The sequence below is a fragment of the Leucoraja erinacea genome, chromosome 49 (assembly GCF_028641065.1).
Source record: "Leucoraja erinacea ecotype New England chromosome 49, Leri_hhj_1, whole genome shotgun sequence".
Classification (NCBI taxonomy): Eukaryota; Metazoa; Chordata; class Chondrichthyes; order Rajiformes; family Rajidae; genus Leucoraja; species Leucoraja erinaceus.
Genome location: NC_073425.1, coordinates 823540 through 841802, shown reverse-complemented (window position 1 = coordinate 841802; position 18263 = coordinate 823540). Strand labels below are relative to the sequence as shown.

Sequence of the window (18263 nt, the reverse complement as noted above, 5' to 3'; positions counted from 1 at the left end):
CCCTCTGACACAGCCACGTCTGTCACTTCCAGTTTGTAAAGCAGGATTCAGATTGTACACTAATGTACACTGGAAGGTACAGTGGAAATACTGATAAAGCCACAGCAATGTTGACACTCAGAACTTTAGTTTAGTTTAGTTTAATATAGTTCAGTTTTGTTTAGTTTAGTTTCCTTTTGTTTAATTTATGTTAGTTTAGTTTAGTCTAGTTTAGTTTGCTGAGATATATGCTGAGAGAATGGAGCGGCTGGGCTTGTACACTCTGGAGTTTAGTGAAGGATGAGAGGGATTCTCATTGAAACATATAAGATTATAACCATATAATAACCATATAACAATTACAGCACGGAAAAAGGCCATCTCGACCCTTCTAGTCCGTGCCGAACACATATTCTCCCCTAGTCCCATATACCTGCGCTCAGACCATAACCCTCCATTCCCTTCCCATCCATATAACTATCCAATTTATTTTTAAATGATAAAAACGAACCTGCCTCCACCACCTTCACTGGAAGCTCATTCCACTGGAAGCTCATAAGGGTTTGGACACGCTAGAGGCAGGAAACATGTTCCCAATGTTGGGGGAGTCCAGAACCAGTGGCCACAGTTTAAGAATAAGGGGTAAGTCATTTAGAACAGAGCGCCACAATTTTGGCACCATTTAAAATTACGAAAAAACACAAACAGTCCAAAGTCCAGTCCACATGTTACAATAGACAATAGGTGCAGGAGTAGGCCATTCGGCCCTTCGAGCCAGCACCGCCATTCAATGTGATCATGGCTGATCATCCACAATCAGTACCCCGTTCCTGCCTTTTCCCCATATCCCCTGACTTAGAAGTGCTGAGGTACACCCTCCCCCCCCCCCCTCCCGATCTAGATAAGCCCAGCATGATGTCCCTCTCCTCACCCGACCACCTCTGTGTACCAGTGGCGCCCCCTGCAGCCGACCTTGAGCACGCTAGAGCAATATCCCAGTCTAAATTCGCTGGCGTTTAGAAGGATGAGAGGGTATCTTGTAGAAATGAAATGAGAGAGGATCTTGTAGATGCAGGAAGAATGTTTCCCATGTTGGGGGAGTCCAGAACCAGGTAGGTCAGACAGTTTAAGAATAAGGGGTAGGCCATTTAAGATTAAGGTGGGGACAAAGTTCTTCACCCAGAGAGTTGTCAATCTGTGGAATTCTCTGCAACAGAAGACAGCGGAGGCGAATTCACTGGATGTTTTCAAGAGAGTTAGAATTAGCGCTTGGGGCTCAAGGAATCAAGGGATATGGGGATACGGTAGACACAAATGCTGGGGAAACTCAGCGGGTGCGACAGCATCTATGGAGAAAAGGAAATAGGCAACGTTTCAGCTTCTTCAGACTGATGCAGGGTGGGAAGAAGAAAGGAAGAGGAGGAGCCAGAGGGCTGAGGGAGAACTGAGAAGGGGAGGAGACAGCAAGGGCTACCGGAAATTGGAGAAGTCACTGTTCAAGCCGCTGGGGTGCAGACTGCCCAAGCGGAATATGAGGTGTAGGAACAGGGTACAGATTTTAGATGATCAGCCATGGGCACGAAGGGCCGAATGGCCTACTCCTATTTTTTTAATGTTTCTCTCCTCCTGGCCCACCCCTCGCATCCATCGTCTCGTGTCCGTGTCTCCGGTCTTCGGGGGATCCAATCTTCCGCTGCACTTGCCGTTATGTCTTCGTTCTGGGTGGCCGATGAGTCTTTGTTCTGGTGGGCCGCTGGTCCCGCGCTTGCCCCTTGTCCCCGTGAGTGAACGAAGGACTGGGACCACCGTGATGAGTGATTACAAATCCACTCCTGGGCCCAGCACGCAGCGAGTCACCCGGGCTTTTAAAAAAAAAAAATCTCAGGAGATACAGTGCGGAAACAGGCCCTTCGGCCCACCGAGTCCGCGCCGACCATTGATCCCCGCACATTAACACTATCCTACACACACACACACACACACACACTAGGGACAATTTACATTTATACCAAGCCAATTAACCTACAAACCTGTACGTCTTTGGAGTGTGGGGGCAAACCGAAGACCTCGTAGAAAACCCACCCAGGTCACGGGGAGAACGTGCAAACTCCGTACAGATGGCACCCGTAGTCGGGATCGAACCCGTCGCTGGCACTGTAAGTCAGCAACAGTACCACTACGCCACTGTGCCACCATGTTGGGCGCCATCTTGGTTGTGAATGAAACGTGAAGTATAAGTGAGTTCGGTATTCAGCCTGCACATTCCCAGGTCATAGGTCATTTGCTATAAACATTTTCGACAACTGTTGTGTGCACGCTTGCGTTTCGTCCGTGGTCGGGGTCGGGGTCGGGCCGGCAGTCCGGGCGCTGTTGAGTTGCTGCTGGGCTGTCCCTGTCCCGCCCTATCCGGGGGTGGCCAGAAGCATCCGGAGTCGCCATGGCGGCCCCAGACTGGCTCCAGCTCGGCTCTGCCAGTCCCGCCGGGTTGGTGGTGGCGGCCCCAGACTTGCAGCCGGTGCAAATAGGGGGGTTGGGTGTGGGACACTGGGGGGACGGGGACAGTCCAGTTTTGGTCCTGGCTGCGGATGAGGCGCGGGTCTGTGTACGCGCACCTGCCGAGAATGTCTCTCCGCCAGTCCAGTCTCTCCCCGTTTCAGTCTGAAGAAGGGTTTCGGCCCGAAACGTTGCCCATTTCCTTTGCTCCATAGATGCTGCCTCACCCGCTGAGTTTTTTCAGCACTTTTGTCTACCCCTCACTCGCATCTGCCCCCTCTCTCTCTCTCTCTCTGTGTTACACCCCGCTCTCCTGCTACCTGGCACCCCCTGTTCCTCAGATTAAATATATTTTGACACATAAAACATAAATAAAGATAAGAATTTATACACAGTGTGTACAGTCAGCGCTTCATTCGATTTTTCTTTATCGCGAGTGACTTTTGACAAATCCCATGATTCCTTGCGTTTTTCGGAATACCGAACTCACTTAATATCACCCCTGTGCTTTTGCCACTCGACAGATTTGGCGAGGGACGCTGGCAAGGAAGCGTTGCCGGGGCATGAGGGCAGTCTACACCATCATGACCCACTACAAGACCTACAAAGTCAAGGCCTATCTCATAGAGATAATGAGGCGTTTCCAGAACGTACGGAGCATGAGCGACTACGGGAAGAGCGTGCTTTGGCCAACGCCGCCCACAGTCTTGGTTCCCCTTTGACGAGAACATGAAGTACCTCTTCAGAAGGTGAAACATATTTGTCAAGAGTGTTCTTGCCCTGTTGTGTACTAAAAGGCAGGTCAGTTGCTCCAGCACTTGGTGTATGTTGGGTCATAGAGAGTCATAGGGACACATAGTTTGGAAACAGGCCCTTCGGCCCAACTTGCCCACACCGGCCAACATGTCCCAGCCACACTAGTCCCACCTGCCATGTGTGACTTGGTCCATATCCCTCCAAACCTGTCCTATCCATGTACCTGTCTAACTGTTTCTTAAACGTTGGGATAGTCCCAGCCTCAACTACCTCCTCTGGCAGCTTGTTCCATACACCCACCCACCCTCTGTGTGGAAAAGCTACCCCTCAGATTCCTATTAAATCTTTCCCCCCTCACCTTACATCGATGTCCTCTGGTCCTCGATTCACCTACTCTGGGCAAGAGACTCTGTGCGTCTACCCGATCTATTGCTCCTATTTATACACCTCTATAAGATCACCCCTCACCCTCCTGAGCTCCAAGGAATAGAGTCCCAGCCCACTCAACCTCTCCCTGTAGCTCACACCCTCTAGTCCTGGCAACATTCTCGTAAATCTTCTCTATACCCTTTCCAGCTTGACAACATCTTTCCTATAACATGAACTGAACACAATATTCTAAATGCCGTCTCACCAACGTCTTATACAACTGCAACACGACCTCCCAACTTCTATACTCAATACTCTGACTGATGAAGGCCAATGTGCCAAAAGCCTTTTTGACCACCTGATCTACCTGGGACTCCACCTTCAAGGAACCATGCACCTGTACTCATAGATCCCTCTGCTCTACAACACTACCCAGAAGCCTACCATGTACTGTGTAGGTCCTGCCTTTGTTCGACATCCCAAAATGCAACAACTCAAGGGGCTTTGGATAACAAGATCACCAACTATTCCTTCCTCATTACACAATACCCAGTCTAGGACGGCCTTCCCTCTAGTCAGTTCCTCTACATATTGGTTTAAAAACTCATCCCGTATACATTCCAGGAAATCCTCCTCCTCACCACTGCTACCAATTTGGTTGGCCCCACTCTATATGTAGATTAAAGTCACCCATGATAACCGCTGTATCTTTGCGACACACATCCTTAATTTCCTGTTTAATTTCCCCAACCTCCCTACTGCTGTGTGGTGGTCTGTATACAACTCCAACAAGGGTTTTCTGCCCTGGGCTATTTCGCAGTTCTACCCATACCGATTCTACAGCATCCAAGCTAATGTCTCTCCTTGCTGTTGCATGAATCTCCTCTTGAACCAGCAATGCCAACCCACCTCCTCTTCCTTTCTGTCTATCCTTTCTGAATATCGAATAGCCCTGCGTTTAGCTCCAAGCCTTGGTTACCTGGAGCCATGTCTCCGTAATTCCAACTATATCATATTCTTTAATTACTAACTGCGCATTCAATTCATCCACCGTATTACAAATGCTCCTCGCATTAGGGCACAAAGCTTTCAGGTTAGTTTTTCTTATCTCCCTGTCTATTCCTCCCTTCATTTTGTACAACTCTATAAGATCAACTAGACAACAATTAGGGGCGCAGCGGCAGAGTTGCTGCCTTACAGCATCAGAGACTACGGTGCTGTCTATACGGAGTTTGCACGTTCTCCGCCGTGACCTGCGTGGGGTTTCTCCAGTTTTCTCCCGCAATCCAAAGCCGCGCAGGTATGTAGGTCCATTGGCTTCAGTAAATTGTCCCCTAGTGTGTAGGACAGTGCTAGTGTACGGGGTGATCGCTGGTCGGCGCGGACTCGGTGGGCGAGTTTATCTCCAAATTAAACCAAACTACAATCACAAATGTCAAATAAATGTCAGATCTTATCGTCAATAAGATCTATCGGATAAGCTTCAACATAGAAACATAGAAACATAGAAAATAGGTGCAGGAGGAGGCCATTCGGCCCTTCGAGCCTGCACCGCCATACGATATGATCATGGCTGATCATCCAACTCAGTATCCCATCCCTGCCTTCTCTCCATACCCCCTGATCCCTTTAGCCACAAGGGCCACATCTAACTCCCTCTTAAATATAGCCAATGAACTGGCCTCGACTACCCTCTGTGGCAGAGAATTCCACAGATTCACCACTCTCTGTGTAAAAAATGATTTTCTCATCTCGGTCCTAAAAGGCTTCCCTCTTATCCTTAAACTGTAACTCCTAGTTCTGGACTTCCCCAACATTGGGAATAATCTTCCTGCATCTAGCCTGTCCAACCCCTTAAGAATTTTGTAAGTTTCTATAAGATCCCCCCTCAATCTTCTAAATTGTAGCATGTACAAGCCGAGTCTATCCAGTCTTTCTTCATATGAAAGTCCTGCCATCCCAGGAACCAGTCTGGTGAACCTTCTCTGTACTCCCTCTATGGCAAGAATGTCTTTCCTCAGATTAGGAGACCAAAACTGTACGCAATACTCCAGGTGTGGTCTCACCAAGACCCTATACAACTGCAGTAGAACCTCCCTGCACTTATAAGCAAATCCTTTTGCTATGAATGCTAACATACCATTTGCTTTCTTCACTGCCTGCTGCACCTGCATGCCTACTTTCAACACCCAGGTCTCATTGCATCTCCCCTTTTCCTAATCGGCCACCATTCAGATAACAGTCTACTTTCCTGTTTTTGCCAGCAAAGTGGATAACCTCACATTTATCCACATTATACTGCATTTGCCCACTCTCCCAGCCTATCCGAGTCACCTTGCAGCCTCCTAGCACCCTCCTCACAGCTCACACTGCCCCCCAGCTTCGTGTTATCTGCAAACTTGGAGATGTTGCATTCAATTCCCTCATCCAGATCATTAATATATATTGTAAATAGCTGGGGTCCCAGCACTGAGCCTTGCGGTACCCCACTAGTCACTGCCTGCCATTGTGAAAAGGACCCGTTTACTCCTACTCTTTGCTACCTGTCTGCCAGCCAGTTCTCTATCCACATCAATACTGAACCCCCAATACCGTGTGCTTTAAGTTTGTATACTAATCTCTTATGTGGGACCTTGTCGAAAGCCTTCTGAAAGTCCAGATATAACACATCCACTGGTTCTCCCTTATCCACTCTACTAGTTACATCCCTGAAAAATTCTATAAGATTCGTCAGACATGATTTACCTTTCGTAAATCCATGCTGACTTTGTCCAATGATTTCACCACTTTCCAAATGTGCTGCTATCTCATCTTTAATAACTGACTCTAGCAGTTTCCCCACCACCGATGTTAGACTAACTGGTCTGTAATTCCCTGTTTTCTCTCTCCCTCCTTTTTAAAAAGTGGGGTTACATTAGCTACCCTCCAATCCTCAGGAACTACTCCAGAATCTAAAGAGTTTTGAAAAATTATCACTAATGCCTCCACTATTTCTGCGGCTACTTCCTTAAGTACTCTGGGAAGCAACTTATCTGGCCCTGGGGATGTATCGGCCTTTAATCCATTCAATTTACCTAACACCACTTCCCGGCTAACCTGGATTTCACTCAGTTCCTCCATCTCATTTAACCCCCGGGCCCTTGCTATTTCCGGCAGATTATTTATGTCTGCCTTAGTGAAGAGTAACAAAATAGTTATTCAATTGGTCTGCCATGTCCTTGTTCCCCATGATCAATTCGCCTGTTTCTGACTGCAAGGGACCTACATTTGTTTTTAACTAATCATTTCCTCTTGACATATCTATAAAAACCTTTTCTATAAAAGCCAGTTTTCTTTCATAATCTATTTCCCCTTTCCTAATTAAGCCTTGTCCTCCTCTGCTGGACTCTGAATTTCTCCCAGTCCTCTGGTAATCTGCTTTTTCTGGCTAATTTGTACGTTTCATCTTTTGTTTTGATACTATCCCTGATTTCCCTTGTTATCCACAGATGCACTACCTTCCCTGATTTATTCTTTTGCCAAACTGGGATGAACAATTGTTGTAGTTCATCCATGCAATTTTTAAATGCTTTCCATTGCATATCCACCCTTTAAGAATTATTTGCCAGTCTATCTTGGCCAATTCACGTCTCATACCCTCAAAGTCACCTTTCTTTAAGTTCAGGACCCTTGTTTCTGAATTAACAATGTCACTCTCCATCCTAATGAAGAACTCAACCATATTATGGTCACTCTTGCCCAAGGGGGCACGTACAACAAGACTGCTAACTAACCCTTCCTCATTACTCAATACCCATTCTAGAATAGCCTGCTCTCTCGTTGGTTTCTCTACATGTTGGTTTAGAAAACTATCCCGCATACATTCCAAGAAATCCTCTTCCTCAGCACCCCTGCCAATTTGATTCACCCAATCTATATGTAGATTGAAGTCACCCATTATAATTGTTTTACCTTTGTTGCACACATTTCTAATTTCCTGTTTGATGCCATCCCCAACTCCACTACTACTGTTAGGTGGCCTGTACACAACTCCCACTAGCGTTTTCTGCCCCTTAGTGTTTCACAGTTCTACCAATATCAATTCCACATCCTCCAAACTAATGTCCTTCCTTTCCATTGCATTAATCCCCTCTCTAACCAGCAACGCTACCCCACTTCCTTTTCCTTTCTCTCTATCCCTCCTGAATATTGAATATCCCTGGATGTTCAGCTCCCAGCCTTGGTCACCCTGGAGCCATGTCTCCGTGATCCCAACTCTATCATATTCATTAATAACTATCTGCGCATTCAACTCATCCACCTTATTACGAATGCTCCTTGCATTAAGATACAAAGCCTTCAGGCTTGTTTTTACAACACTCTTACCCCTTATACAATTATGTTGAAAAGTGGCCCTTTTTGATTTTTGCCCTGGTTTTGTCTGCCTGCCACTTTTACTTTTCACCTTGCTACCTATTGCTTCTACCCTCATTTTACACCCCTCTGCCTCTCTGCTCTTGCACCCATCCCCCTGCCACATTAGTTTAAATCCTCCCCGACAGCACTAGCAAACACTCCCCCAAGGACATTGGTTCCATTCCAGCCCAGGTGCAGACCGTCCTGTTTGTACTGGTCCCACCTCCCCCAGAACTAGTTCCAATGCCCTAGAAATTTGAATCCCTCCCCCTTGCACCATTTTTCAAGCCACGTATTCATCTGCAATATCCTCCTATTTCTGCTCTGACTGGCCTGTGGTACTGGTAGTAATCAAGAGATTATTACCTTTGAGGTCCTACTTTTAAGTTTATCTCCTAGCTCCCTAAATTCATCCTGTAGGACCTCATCCCTTTTTTTACCTATATCGTTGGTATGCCAATATGCACCACGACAACTGGCTGTTCACCCTCCCCCTCCAGAATGTTCTGCAGCCGTTCAGTGACATCCCTGACCCTTGCACCAGGGAGGCAACATACCATCCTGGAGTCTCGTTTGCGGCCGCAGAAACGCCTATCTATTCCCCTGACAATTGAATCCCCTATTACTATTGCCCTTCCACTCTTTTTCCCCCCCTCATGTGCCGCAGAGCCACCCATGGTGCCATGAACTTGGCTGCTGCTGCATTCCCCTGATGAGCCATCTCCCTCAACAGTATCCAAAATGGTATACCTGTTTAGGAGGGAGATGACCGCAGGGGACTCCTGCACTACCTGCCTACTGCTTTGCTGGCTATTGGCCACCCGTTCCCTTTCTGTCCTCTTACCTTTTACCTGCGGTGTGACCAACTCACTGTACGTGCTGTCCACGACTTTCTCAGCGTCGTGGATGCTCCAGTATGAATCCAGCCGCAGCTCCAATCGTTCCATGCGGTCTGCCAGGAGCTGCAGCTGTACACACTTCCTGCAAACGTAGTCACCAGGGACACCGACCATATCCCTGATCTCCCACATGTTGCAGGCTGAGCAAACCACGGGGCCAATCTCCACTGACATAGCTTACTCCCAAATTAACTCAACTCCCTCACACTATAAAAATATTTATCCTTTAAACTGTACCTTTACTAATAAATACTGTACCCTTAACTCACTGAACCCTTAACTCACAGAGTCCTTAACTCACAGAGCCCTTAACTCACTGAACCCTTAACTCACTGAACCCTTAACTCACTGAACCCTTAACTCACAGAGCCCTTAACTCACTGAACCCTTAACTCACTGAACCCTTAACTCACAGAGCCCTCAACTCACTGAACCCTTAACTCACTGAACCCTCACTGAACCCTTAACTCACAGAGCCCTTAACTCACAGAGCCCTCAACTCACTGATCCCTCAACTCACAGAGCCCTCAACTCACTGATCCCTCAACTCACAGAGCCCTCAACTCACAGAGCCCTCAACTCACTGAGCCCTCAACTCACAGAGCCCTCAACTCACAGAGCCCTCAACTCACTGAACCCTCAACTCACAGAGCCCTCAACTCACTGATCCCTCAACTCACAGAGCCCTTAACTCACTGATCCCTCAACTCACAGAGCCCTTAACTCACTGAACCCTCAACTCACTGAACCCTTAACTCACTGAACCCTTAACTCACAGAGCCCTTAACTCACAGAGCCCTCAACTCACTGAACCCTCCAACTCACAGAGCCCTCAACTCACTGAACCCTCAACTCACAGAGCCCTCAACTCACTGAACCCTCAACTCACTGAGCCCTCAACTCACTGAACCCTCAACTCACAGAGCCCTCAACTCACAGAGCCCTCAACTCACAGAGCCCTTAACTCACAGAGCCCTTAACTCACAGAGCCCTCAACTCACAGAGCCCTCAACTCACAGAACCCTCTCACTGAACCCTTAACTCACTGAACCCTTCACTCACTGAAGCCTCAACTCACAGAGCCCTTAACTCACAGAGCCCTCAACTCACAGAGCCCTCAACTCACTGAACCCTTAACTCACTGAGCCCTTAACTCACAGAGCCCTTAACTCACAGAAGCCTTAACTCACAGAAGCTCACCTGAAAGCAGAAATGCAAACCTGGGGTTGCACCCAATCAGCTGCTTCCACTGGTCCTCTTCCATCAATCAGAGGCTTCCACCAGACCCCTTCTCTGTAATGCTGCAGATTTGGGTAACTCCTCCTCTCTCCAACGGCTCCCCGGGCCTCTGTGAAAGCAAGCCCCACGCTCGATTTTTAACTCACCGCCCAGGAGATAACCCAAAAGGATGTGCTGGCGCTGGAGAGGGTCCAGAGGAGGTTTACGAGAATGATCCCAGGAATGAGTGGGTTAACATATGATGAGTGTTTGACGGCACTGGGCCTGTACTCGCTGGGATTTAGAAGAATGAGGGGGGACCTCATTGAAACTCACCGAATAGTGAAAGGCTTGGAGAGAATGGATGTGGAGAGGATGTTTCCACTAGTGGGAGAGTCTAGGACTAGAGGGCACAGCTTCAGAATAAAAGGATGTTCCTTTATGAAGTTGAGGAGGAATTTCTGTAGTCAGAGGGTGGTGAATCTGTTGAATTCATTGCCACAGACGACTGTGGAGGCCCTCTGACTATCTTTGATCGGACTTTATTGGCTTTACCTTGCACTAAACGGTATTCCCTTATCATGTATCTGTACACTGTCAATGGCTCAATTGTGATCATGTGTTGTTTTTCCGCTGACTGGTTAGCACGCAACGCAAGCTTTTCACTGTACCTCGGTACACGTGACAATAAACTGAAGTGAACAGAGACTGGCAGGTTCTTGATTAGTACGGGTGTCAGGGGTTATGGAGAGAAGGCAGGAGAATGGGGTTAGGAGGGAGAGATAGATCAGCCATGATTGAATGGCAGAGGAGACTTGATGGGCCAAATGGCCTAATTCTGTTCCTAGAACTTGGGGACTTATGATCTTGTGAAAGCAATCCAACTGTAAAGTGTTTAGTTTAGTGTAGTTTAGTGATACAGCGCGGAAACAGGCCCTTCGGCCCACCGGGTCCGTGCCGACCAGCGATCCCCGCACACTAACACTATCCTACACCCACTCGGGACAATTTTTACATTTACCAAGCCAATTCACCAACAAACCTGTACGTCTTTAGAGTGTGGGAGGAAACCGAAGATCTCGGAGAAAACCCACGCAGGTCACGGTGAGAACGTGCAGACTCCGTACAGACAGCACCCGTAGTCGGGGTCGAACCCACGTCTCCGTCGCTGCATTCGCTGTATGGCGGCGACTCTACCACGGGGCCACCGTGACCGCCCGAACGCCCGGTGATTAAACCGCATGATTCCTTTGCAGGTGGCGGGCGCGGCAGATCGTGAAGAACATCGCGCCGTCCGATATGCCGCAGATCAAGGCCAAGATGGCGGCCATGGACTCGTTCCTGGGCCGGAGGCAAGACTGGGGCGTGCAGCGAACCTGGGAGAGAGACTACCTCGCGTCTGTGAGTTCACGTACACACAAACCTGTCCACAATCTCTGCACAACTACAATGGGTGACGTTCTCAGTTCACGATCCTTCTTGACCCAACCTGAAATGTCGCAGTCATAAGGTGATAAGGTCATAAGGAATAGGAGCAGAACTAGGACATTCCGCCCATCAAGTCTACTCCGCCATTCAATCATAGAAACACAGAAACATAGAAAATGGGTGCAGGAGGAGGAGTAGGCCATTTTGCCCTTCGAGCCAGTTCCGCCATTCAATGTGATCCTGGCTGATCATCCCTAATCAGTACCCCGTTCCTGCCTTCTCCCCGTATCCCCTGACTCCGCTATCTTAAAGAGCCCTATCTAGCTCTCTCTTGAAAGCATCCAGAGAACCTGTCTCCACCGCCCTCTGAGGCAGAGAATTCCACACACTCACAACTCTCTGTGAGAAAAAGTGTGTCCTCGTCTCCGTTCTAAATGGCTTACTCCTTATTCTTAAACTGTGGCCCCTGGTTCTGGACTCCCCCAACATCGGGAACATGTTTTTTACTTGCCTCTAATGTGTCCAAGCCCTTAACAATTTTATATGTTTCAATGAGATATCCTCTCATCCTTCTAAACTCCAGAGTGGACAAGCCCAGCTCCTGCCTTCTCGCCATAGCCCCTTAAACCCGTACTAATCACAAATCTTTCTATCTATGCCTTAAAAATACCCATTGACTTGGTCTCCACAGCCGTCTGTGGCAAAGAATTCCATAGGCTCACCACCCTTTGACTACAGAAATTTCTCCTCATCTCTTTCCTAAAAGAACGTCCTTGAATTCTGAATCCTTGTTCTCCAGAGATGCTGCCTGACGTGGAAAAAGGCCCTTCGGCCCACCGAGTCCACACCAACCAGCGATCCCCGCACATTAATACTATCCTACACCCACTAGGGATAATTCACATTAATACCAAGCCAATTCACCTACAAACCTGTACGTTTTTGAAGTGTGGGAGGAAACCGAAGATCTCTCAGAAACCCTCGCGCCTCATGGGGAGAACGTACAAACTCCGTGCCGACAGCACCCGGAGCCGGGATCGAACCTGGGTCTCTGGCGCTGTAAGCGCTGTAAGGCAGCAACTCTACCGCTGCGCCATCTTGACCTATTCCTACTGATCTATTCCTTTCATCCAGAGATGCTGTCGGACCCGTTGAGTTACTCCAGCTTTTTGCGTCTATCAGCCTGAAGGATGTTTAATTGTCATGTGGACCATCAACAGAACAAGGGAATTCTTACTTTAGCTCCAATTACAAAGGATCAGTTCAAGTCCAGGTCTCTCCCACTAGTGGAACCATCCTCTCCACTCTATCCAAGCCTTTCACTATTTGATGACCATGGATAGATGGAGCCCACAATGGTCCATTGTTGGCTGGGGTAGGGGGTTGAAAACGAGAGGGTACGTGTTCGGAGAACACACGCTGACATTGCCAACTCTCTTCTTTCAGGCTAAGGACAACCCGGAGATGATGTCCCAGTACGTCACGGCCGTGAACAGGCTCAAGTGCAAGGAAAGGTTCAACAGTGTACTCTTCTCCGCGCATGTGAGAAAGGTGAGGACTGATGGGCCTGTCCCACTTAGGCAATTTTTCAGCGGACTGCCGACAACTGTCAAGTTGCCGGCAGTAACCTGAAAAACCGGCGACTGTCAGAGTGGAACACACACGCACACACATGCACACACACACGCACACGCACACGCACGCACGCACACACACACGCATGCACGCGCGCACACACACACACACCTTCCTTCACCAGCCCGTTATGTAGGCGGGGGACAGGGCAAGCGGGGGAACCGCTGTCTGAGTGAAATTCACACGGTACAAAGCCAACGTGATACAAACACACACAGGAACAGGAAGGTTTGCGCTGTAAAAAGATATCTAAAGCACCATGTACGGTAAGTCCTTTAAAAGAGTGGGGGAGGGTGAGAAGGGGGGAGAAGGAGTGGAGACAACCTTTAAGAAGCCAGAGATACACGGCTGTGAAGCTCGGCGGACATTGAACATTACCGGTCGGTTATCCTTGGTTCTGAAAAAGACTGCTTACGTTTTCTTTTCCCTCAATGAGCCAATGAAATTCACCGGTCAGCACCGGCTACAACCTACGAGAACCTCCGAGAACCTTCGACCTCCTGGCAACCCACTAGGACCTCCTGGTGACCCACCTACGGCACGAGAATTCTCGCTGCTCTCCATGGCGGCTTCATTCTAGTCGCCGCTAATATTTCAACGTGTTTGAAAAATTCACAGCGACTATAATGAGAATGGGGGAACTCCTCACGACCATGAAGGCGACTCCCCGGCAACCATGTGGCGCCTGCATAGTCTCCTGCAGTCGCCTAAAAAGTTGCCTAAGTGGGACAGGCACATATGAAGAAATGTGACCCTCAACCCCATTCTCCTGCCTCCTCCCCGTATCCCCTGACGCCCTTACTAAGCAAGAACCTCTCAATCTCCACTTGAAAAATAACCATTGACTTGGCCTCCACCACCATCTGTGGCAATGAATTCCACAGATTCACCACCCTCTGGCTAAAGAAATTGAACTTGCTACTTGAGTTTAGTTTTCTGATACAGCGCAGAAAAAAAGGCCCTTGGGCCCACCGAGTCTGCGCCTACCTGCGATACCCGCACACTAGCACTATACTACACACACTAGGCACATTTATACATTCATGCCAAGCCAATTAACCTGCAAACCCGTACTTGTTTGGAGTGTGGGAGGAAACCGAAGATCTCAGAGAAAACCCGCGCAAGTCACGGGGAGAACGTGCAAACTCCGTACAGACAGCACCCGTAACCAGGGTCCCTCGCACCATAAGGCAGCAACTCTACCATTGCGCCTCCGTGCCACCTCTTAGTTTAGCTTATCATCACGTGTACCGAGGTACAGTGAAAAGCTTTTGTTGCGTGCTAACCAGTCAGCGAAGACCCGGTGTGCGACCTCGCACCACCCGGCGTGGCTTTAATGGCCGGGACATCTTTGACTTTGACTTTGACATCGAAGTGTGGACGCCACAGCTATGTGATTCTTTATGTAAAATGGCTGTGTCTGGGGTCCCTGCAGAAAAACGGCATTTCATTTGGACCTCCAGGGGTCCAAATGACAAATAAATAGACTATTGACTATTGACTATTGACTAGTGGACACATCCTCTCCACATCCACTCTGTCCAGGCCTTGTACTACAACCTTCCACCTAAGTGAGACTCCATCTACACCTCACGCTGCCTCGGCAAGGCCAGCAGCATAATCAAGGACCAGTCTCACCGTGGCCACTCCCTCTTCTCCCCTCTCCCATCGGGCAAGAGGTACAGAAGTGTGAAAACGCACACACTTCCAGATACAGGGACAGTTTATTCCCAACTGTTGTCAGGCAGCTGAACCATCCTCTCACTAACTAGAGAGTGGTCCTGACCACTACCTCGTTGGAGACCCTCGGACTATCTTTAATCGGAGTTCATCTTGCGCTGAACATGCACTGAAGGACGATGCATGATTACCATCGAGCCATCCAGTCGGCAGATACAGGATAAAGGGAATAACGTTCGGGGCAGGAAGAGGTAGATGAAAGGTCAGGACCGCCCTTGAGTTGGTGATAGGATGGTTCAGCTGCTTGATAACAGCTGGGAAGATAGACACAAAAAGCTGGATTAACTCAGTGGGTCAGGCAGCATCTCTGGAGAGAAGGAATAGGTGATGTTTTGGGTCGAGAACCTTCTTCAGACTGAGAGTCGGGGGGGGGGGGGAAGCGAAATGGGAGATATAGAGGGTGGTGTACAGAGATATAGAACAAATGAATGACAGATATGCAGAAACATATGGACAATAAAGGAAACAGGCCATTGTTAGCTGTGGGCTAGGTGAAACTGAGTTACAGACAATGAAACTCAACAAGCCAACAGTGGTGGGGGAGGGTCTAGGGTGGGGGAGGGGACGGAGAGAGATGGGATGCAAGGGGCTTACTTGAAGTTAGAGAAGTCAATGTTCATACCGCTGGGGTGTAAGCTGCCCCAAGCGAAATACGAGACGCTGTTCCTCCAATTTGCGCTGGGCATCACTCTGACAATGGAGGAGGCCCAGGAGAGAAAGGTCAGTGTGGGAATGGGAGGGGGAAGTTAAAGTGTTTGGCAACCGGGAGATCAGGTAGGTCCAGGCGGATTGAGTAGTAGTAGTTTTATTTATTGTCATTGAGTGAAGGTGTTCAGCGAAACGATCGCCCAGTCTGCGTTTGGTCTCGCCAAGGGTCCACAGATAACAGCTAGGATGAAACTGTTTTTTTGATCTGTGACATGCCCTGTGACATGAGCTGATATCCTCGGGCACATTGCAGGCAGGTTTGACGTGACTGTAAATAGCTTTAAATTATTGCTCGACTGGTCTTCAGAATTTCCGTGCATCATTTCCTTCCTATGTGGTTAGTTATTAGGAACAACAAAAAACCTGACTACGCAATGTGCAAACAGACAGCTGCATACAACGTTATCACGTCCTCCACAGCCAATAATGGATCATTGTGGGCTCCACCTTTCCTTGGTCACCAGTGCCGGCTCTGAATTGGTCTTTTCAAACCTCTAGTTTCCCTCTCCCCCCGACTCTCAGTCTGAAGATACAAGACAACACACAGTATAAATGAACCATTCTATCATCAACTGGAGAGCGGTCCTGATCTACAAGATTAGTAAGGGTTTGGACACGCTAGAGGCAGGAAACATGTTCCCTTCTTCTTCTTGCGTATGGCGTGCACAGCCTAAAGTTGTAGGACAACTTGTTCTATTGGATCTTGTTTGATTGTGCACGCCGGGTTGATTGCATTCGTCGAAACAGGGTGGACCACATGAAAGTTGCAATCTCCCACCCCAACATGTTCCCGATGTTGGGGGAGTCCAGAACCAGGGGTCACAGTTTAAGAATAAGGGGTAAGCCATTTAGAACAGAGACAGAGAGTTATGAGTCTGTGGAATTCTCTGCCTCAGAGGGCGGTGGAGGCCGGTTCTCTGGATACTTTCAAGAGAGAGCTAGATAGGGCTCTTAAAGATAGCGGAGTCAGAGGATATGGGGAGAAGGCAGGAACGGGGTACTGATTGGGGATGATCAGCCATGATCACATTGAATGGCGGTGCTGGCTCGAAGGGCCGAATGGCCTACTCCTGCACCTATTGTCTATTGTCCATGGTCTATTGACCTCCCATCTACCTCATTGGAGACCCTTGGACTGTCTTTAATCAGACTTTACTGGACTTTACCTTGCACTAAACGTTATTCATTTCACCCTGTATCTGTACACTGTGGACGGCTCGATTGTAATCATGTATAGTCTTTCTGCTGACTGGATAGCACGCAACACAAAGGCCTTTCACTGTACCTCGGTACACGTGACAACAAACTAAACACAAAAAAGAAAATGCTGTTAAGATGATCCGCTGTTGAAAGATATTTAAACATTTCACTACATTGGGTGATACATTGGCACAGCGGTAGAGTCGACACCTCACAGCGCCGGAGATCCGGATTTGATCCTGACTACGGGTGCATTCTGTGCATTGTTTTTACGATCTGCCAGTGACCTGCGTGGGTTTTCTCCGGGCGCTCCTGTTTCCTCCCAAATCCCAAAGGCGAGCGGGTTTGTAGGTTAATTGGCTTCGGTAAATTGCCCCCTAGTTAGTGGGGAGTGGACGCGAAAATGGGACAACATAGAACTAGTGTGAGTAGGTCAATGCTGAACTCGGAGGGGCGATGGGCCTGTTTCCATGCTGTATCTCTAAACTAAACTCAACTCATCCTTCTAAGCTCCAGCGAGTACAGGCCCAGAGGCGTCAAACGCTCCTCATACATTAACCCAATCATCCCTGGGATTGTTGTGTAAACTTCCTCTGCACCCACTCCAGAGCCAGCACATTGCTGTACGCCTGCTCACCTGTGCTCTGCATCAGTGTATTTTTACTTCCCTTCTGAACACACAACATTTCAATAGGCATTAGACAATAGTGCAGGAGTAGGCCATTCGGCCCTTTGAGCCAGCACCGCCATTCAATGTGATCATGGCAGATCATCCCCAATCAGTACCCCGTTCCTGCCTTCTCCCCATATCCCCTGACTCCGCTATCTTTAAGAGCCCTATCTAGCTCTCTCTTGAAAGTTTCCTCAGCAAAAAATTGCTCATTTTATTTCTGGAGAATATGGGGGGCACGGTGGAGCAGTTACAGTTTAGTTTATTGTCACGTGTAACGAGGTACAGTGAAAAGCTTTTGTTGCGTGCTATCCAGTCAGCGGAAAGACAATACATGATTACAATCAATCCATTTACAGTGTGTAGATACATACATGATAAGGGGATGACGTTTAGTGCAAGATAAAGGCAGTAAAGTCCGATCAAAGGTAGTCCGAGGTTTACCAATGAGGTTCAGATAAAAAAGTAGTTCAGCAGGTGCAGCTGTCTCACCCATCCCCCAGCCTTCGGGCTGGTTCAATCCTTTCTTGTCCCCGCCCACCCCGCTCAGTCTGAACGGAGTTTGGCCCGAAACATTGCTATTTCCCTCGGCCTAGATGCTGCGGCACCCGCTGAGTTTTTCAAAAATTTTTTGTGTTTCCCCAGCATCTGCAAGACCTTCTTAAATATAGGTAGTTTCAGTAGGTTAATCCTGTCTCTGCTGTGTAAAGGTGTAAATTGTCCCTGTAGTGATGGCTGGTGGGGTGAAAGGTGAGGACTAGGGGGACTCGGCC

The 18263-nt window shown here is 48.5% G+C and overlaps 2 protein-coding genes across 2 annotated transcripts in view; both read left to right on the top strand.

Moving 5' to 3' along the window:
- Window positions 1-18263, top strand: part of LOC129715045 (RNA-binding protein 43-like) — a 260957-nt gene that overhangs the window by 100215 nt on the left and 142479 nt on the right. The window lies entirely within an intron of this gene.
- The window catches only part of LOC129715042 (unconventional myosin-Id-like), a 106970-nt gene that overhangs the window by 66458 nt on the left and 22249 nt on the right, over window positions 1-18263 (top strand). The window contains 4 exon segments of the mRNA XM_055664875.1: window positions 2997-3185; window positions 3187-3221; window positions 11366-11510; window positions 12984-13088. Of these exon segments, the coding sequence (XP_055520850.1) occupies window positions 2997-3185; window positions 3187-3221; window positions 11366-11510; window positions 12984-13088 (474 nt within the window).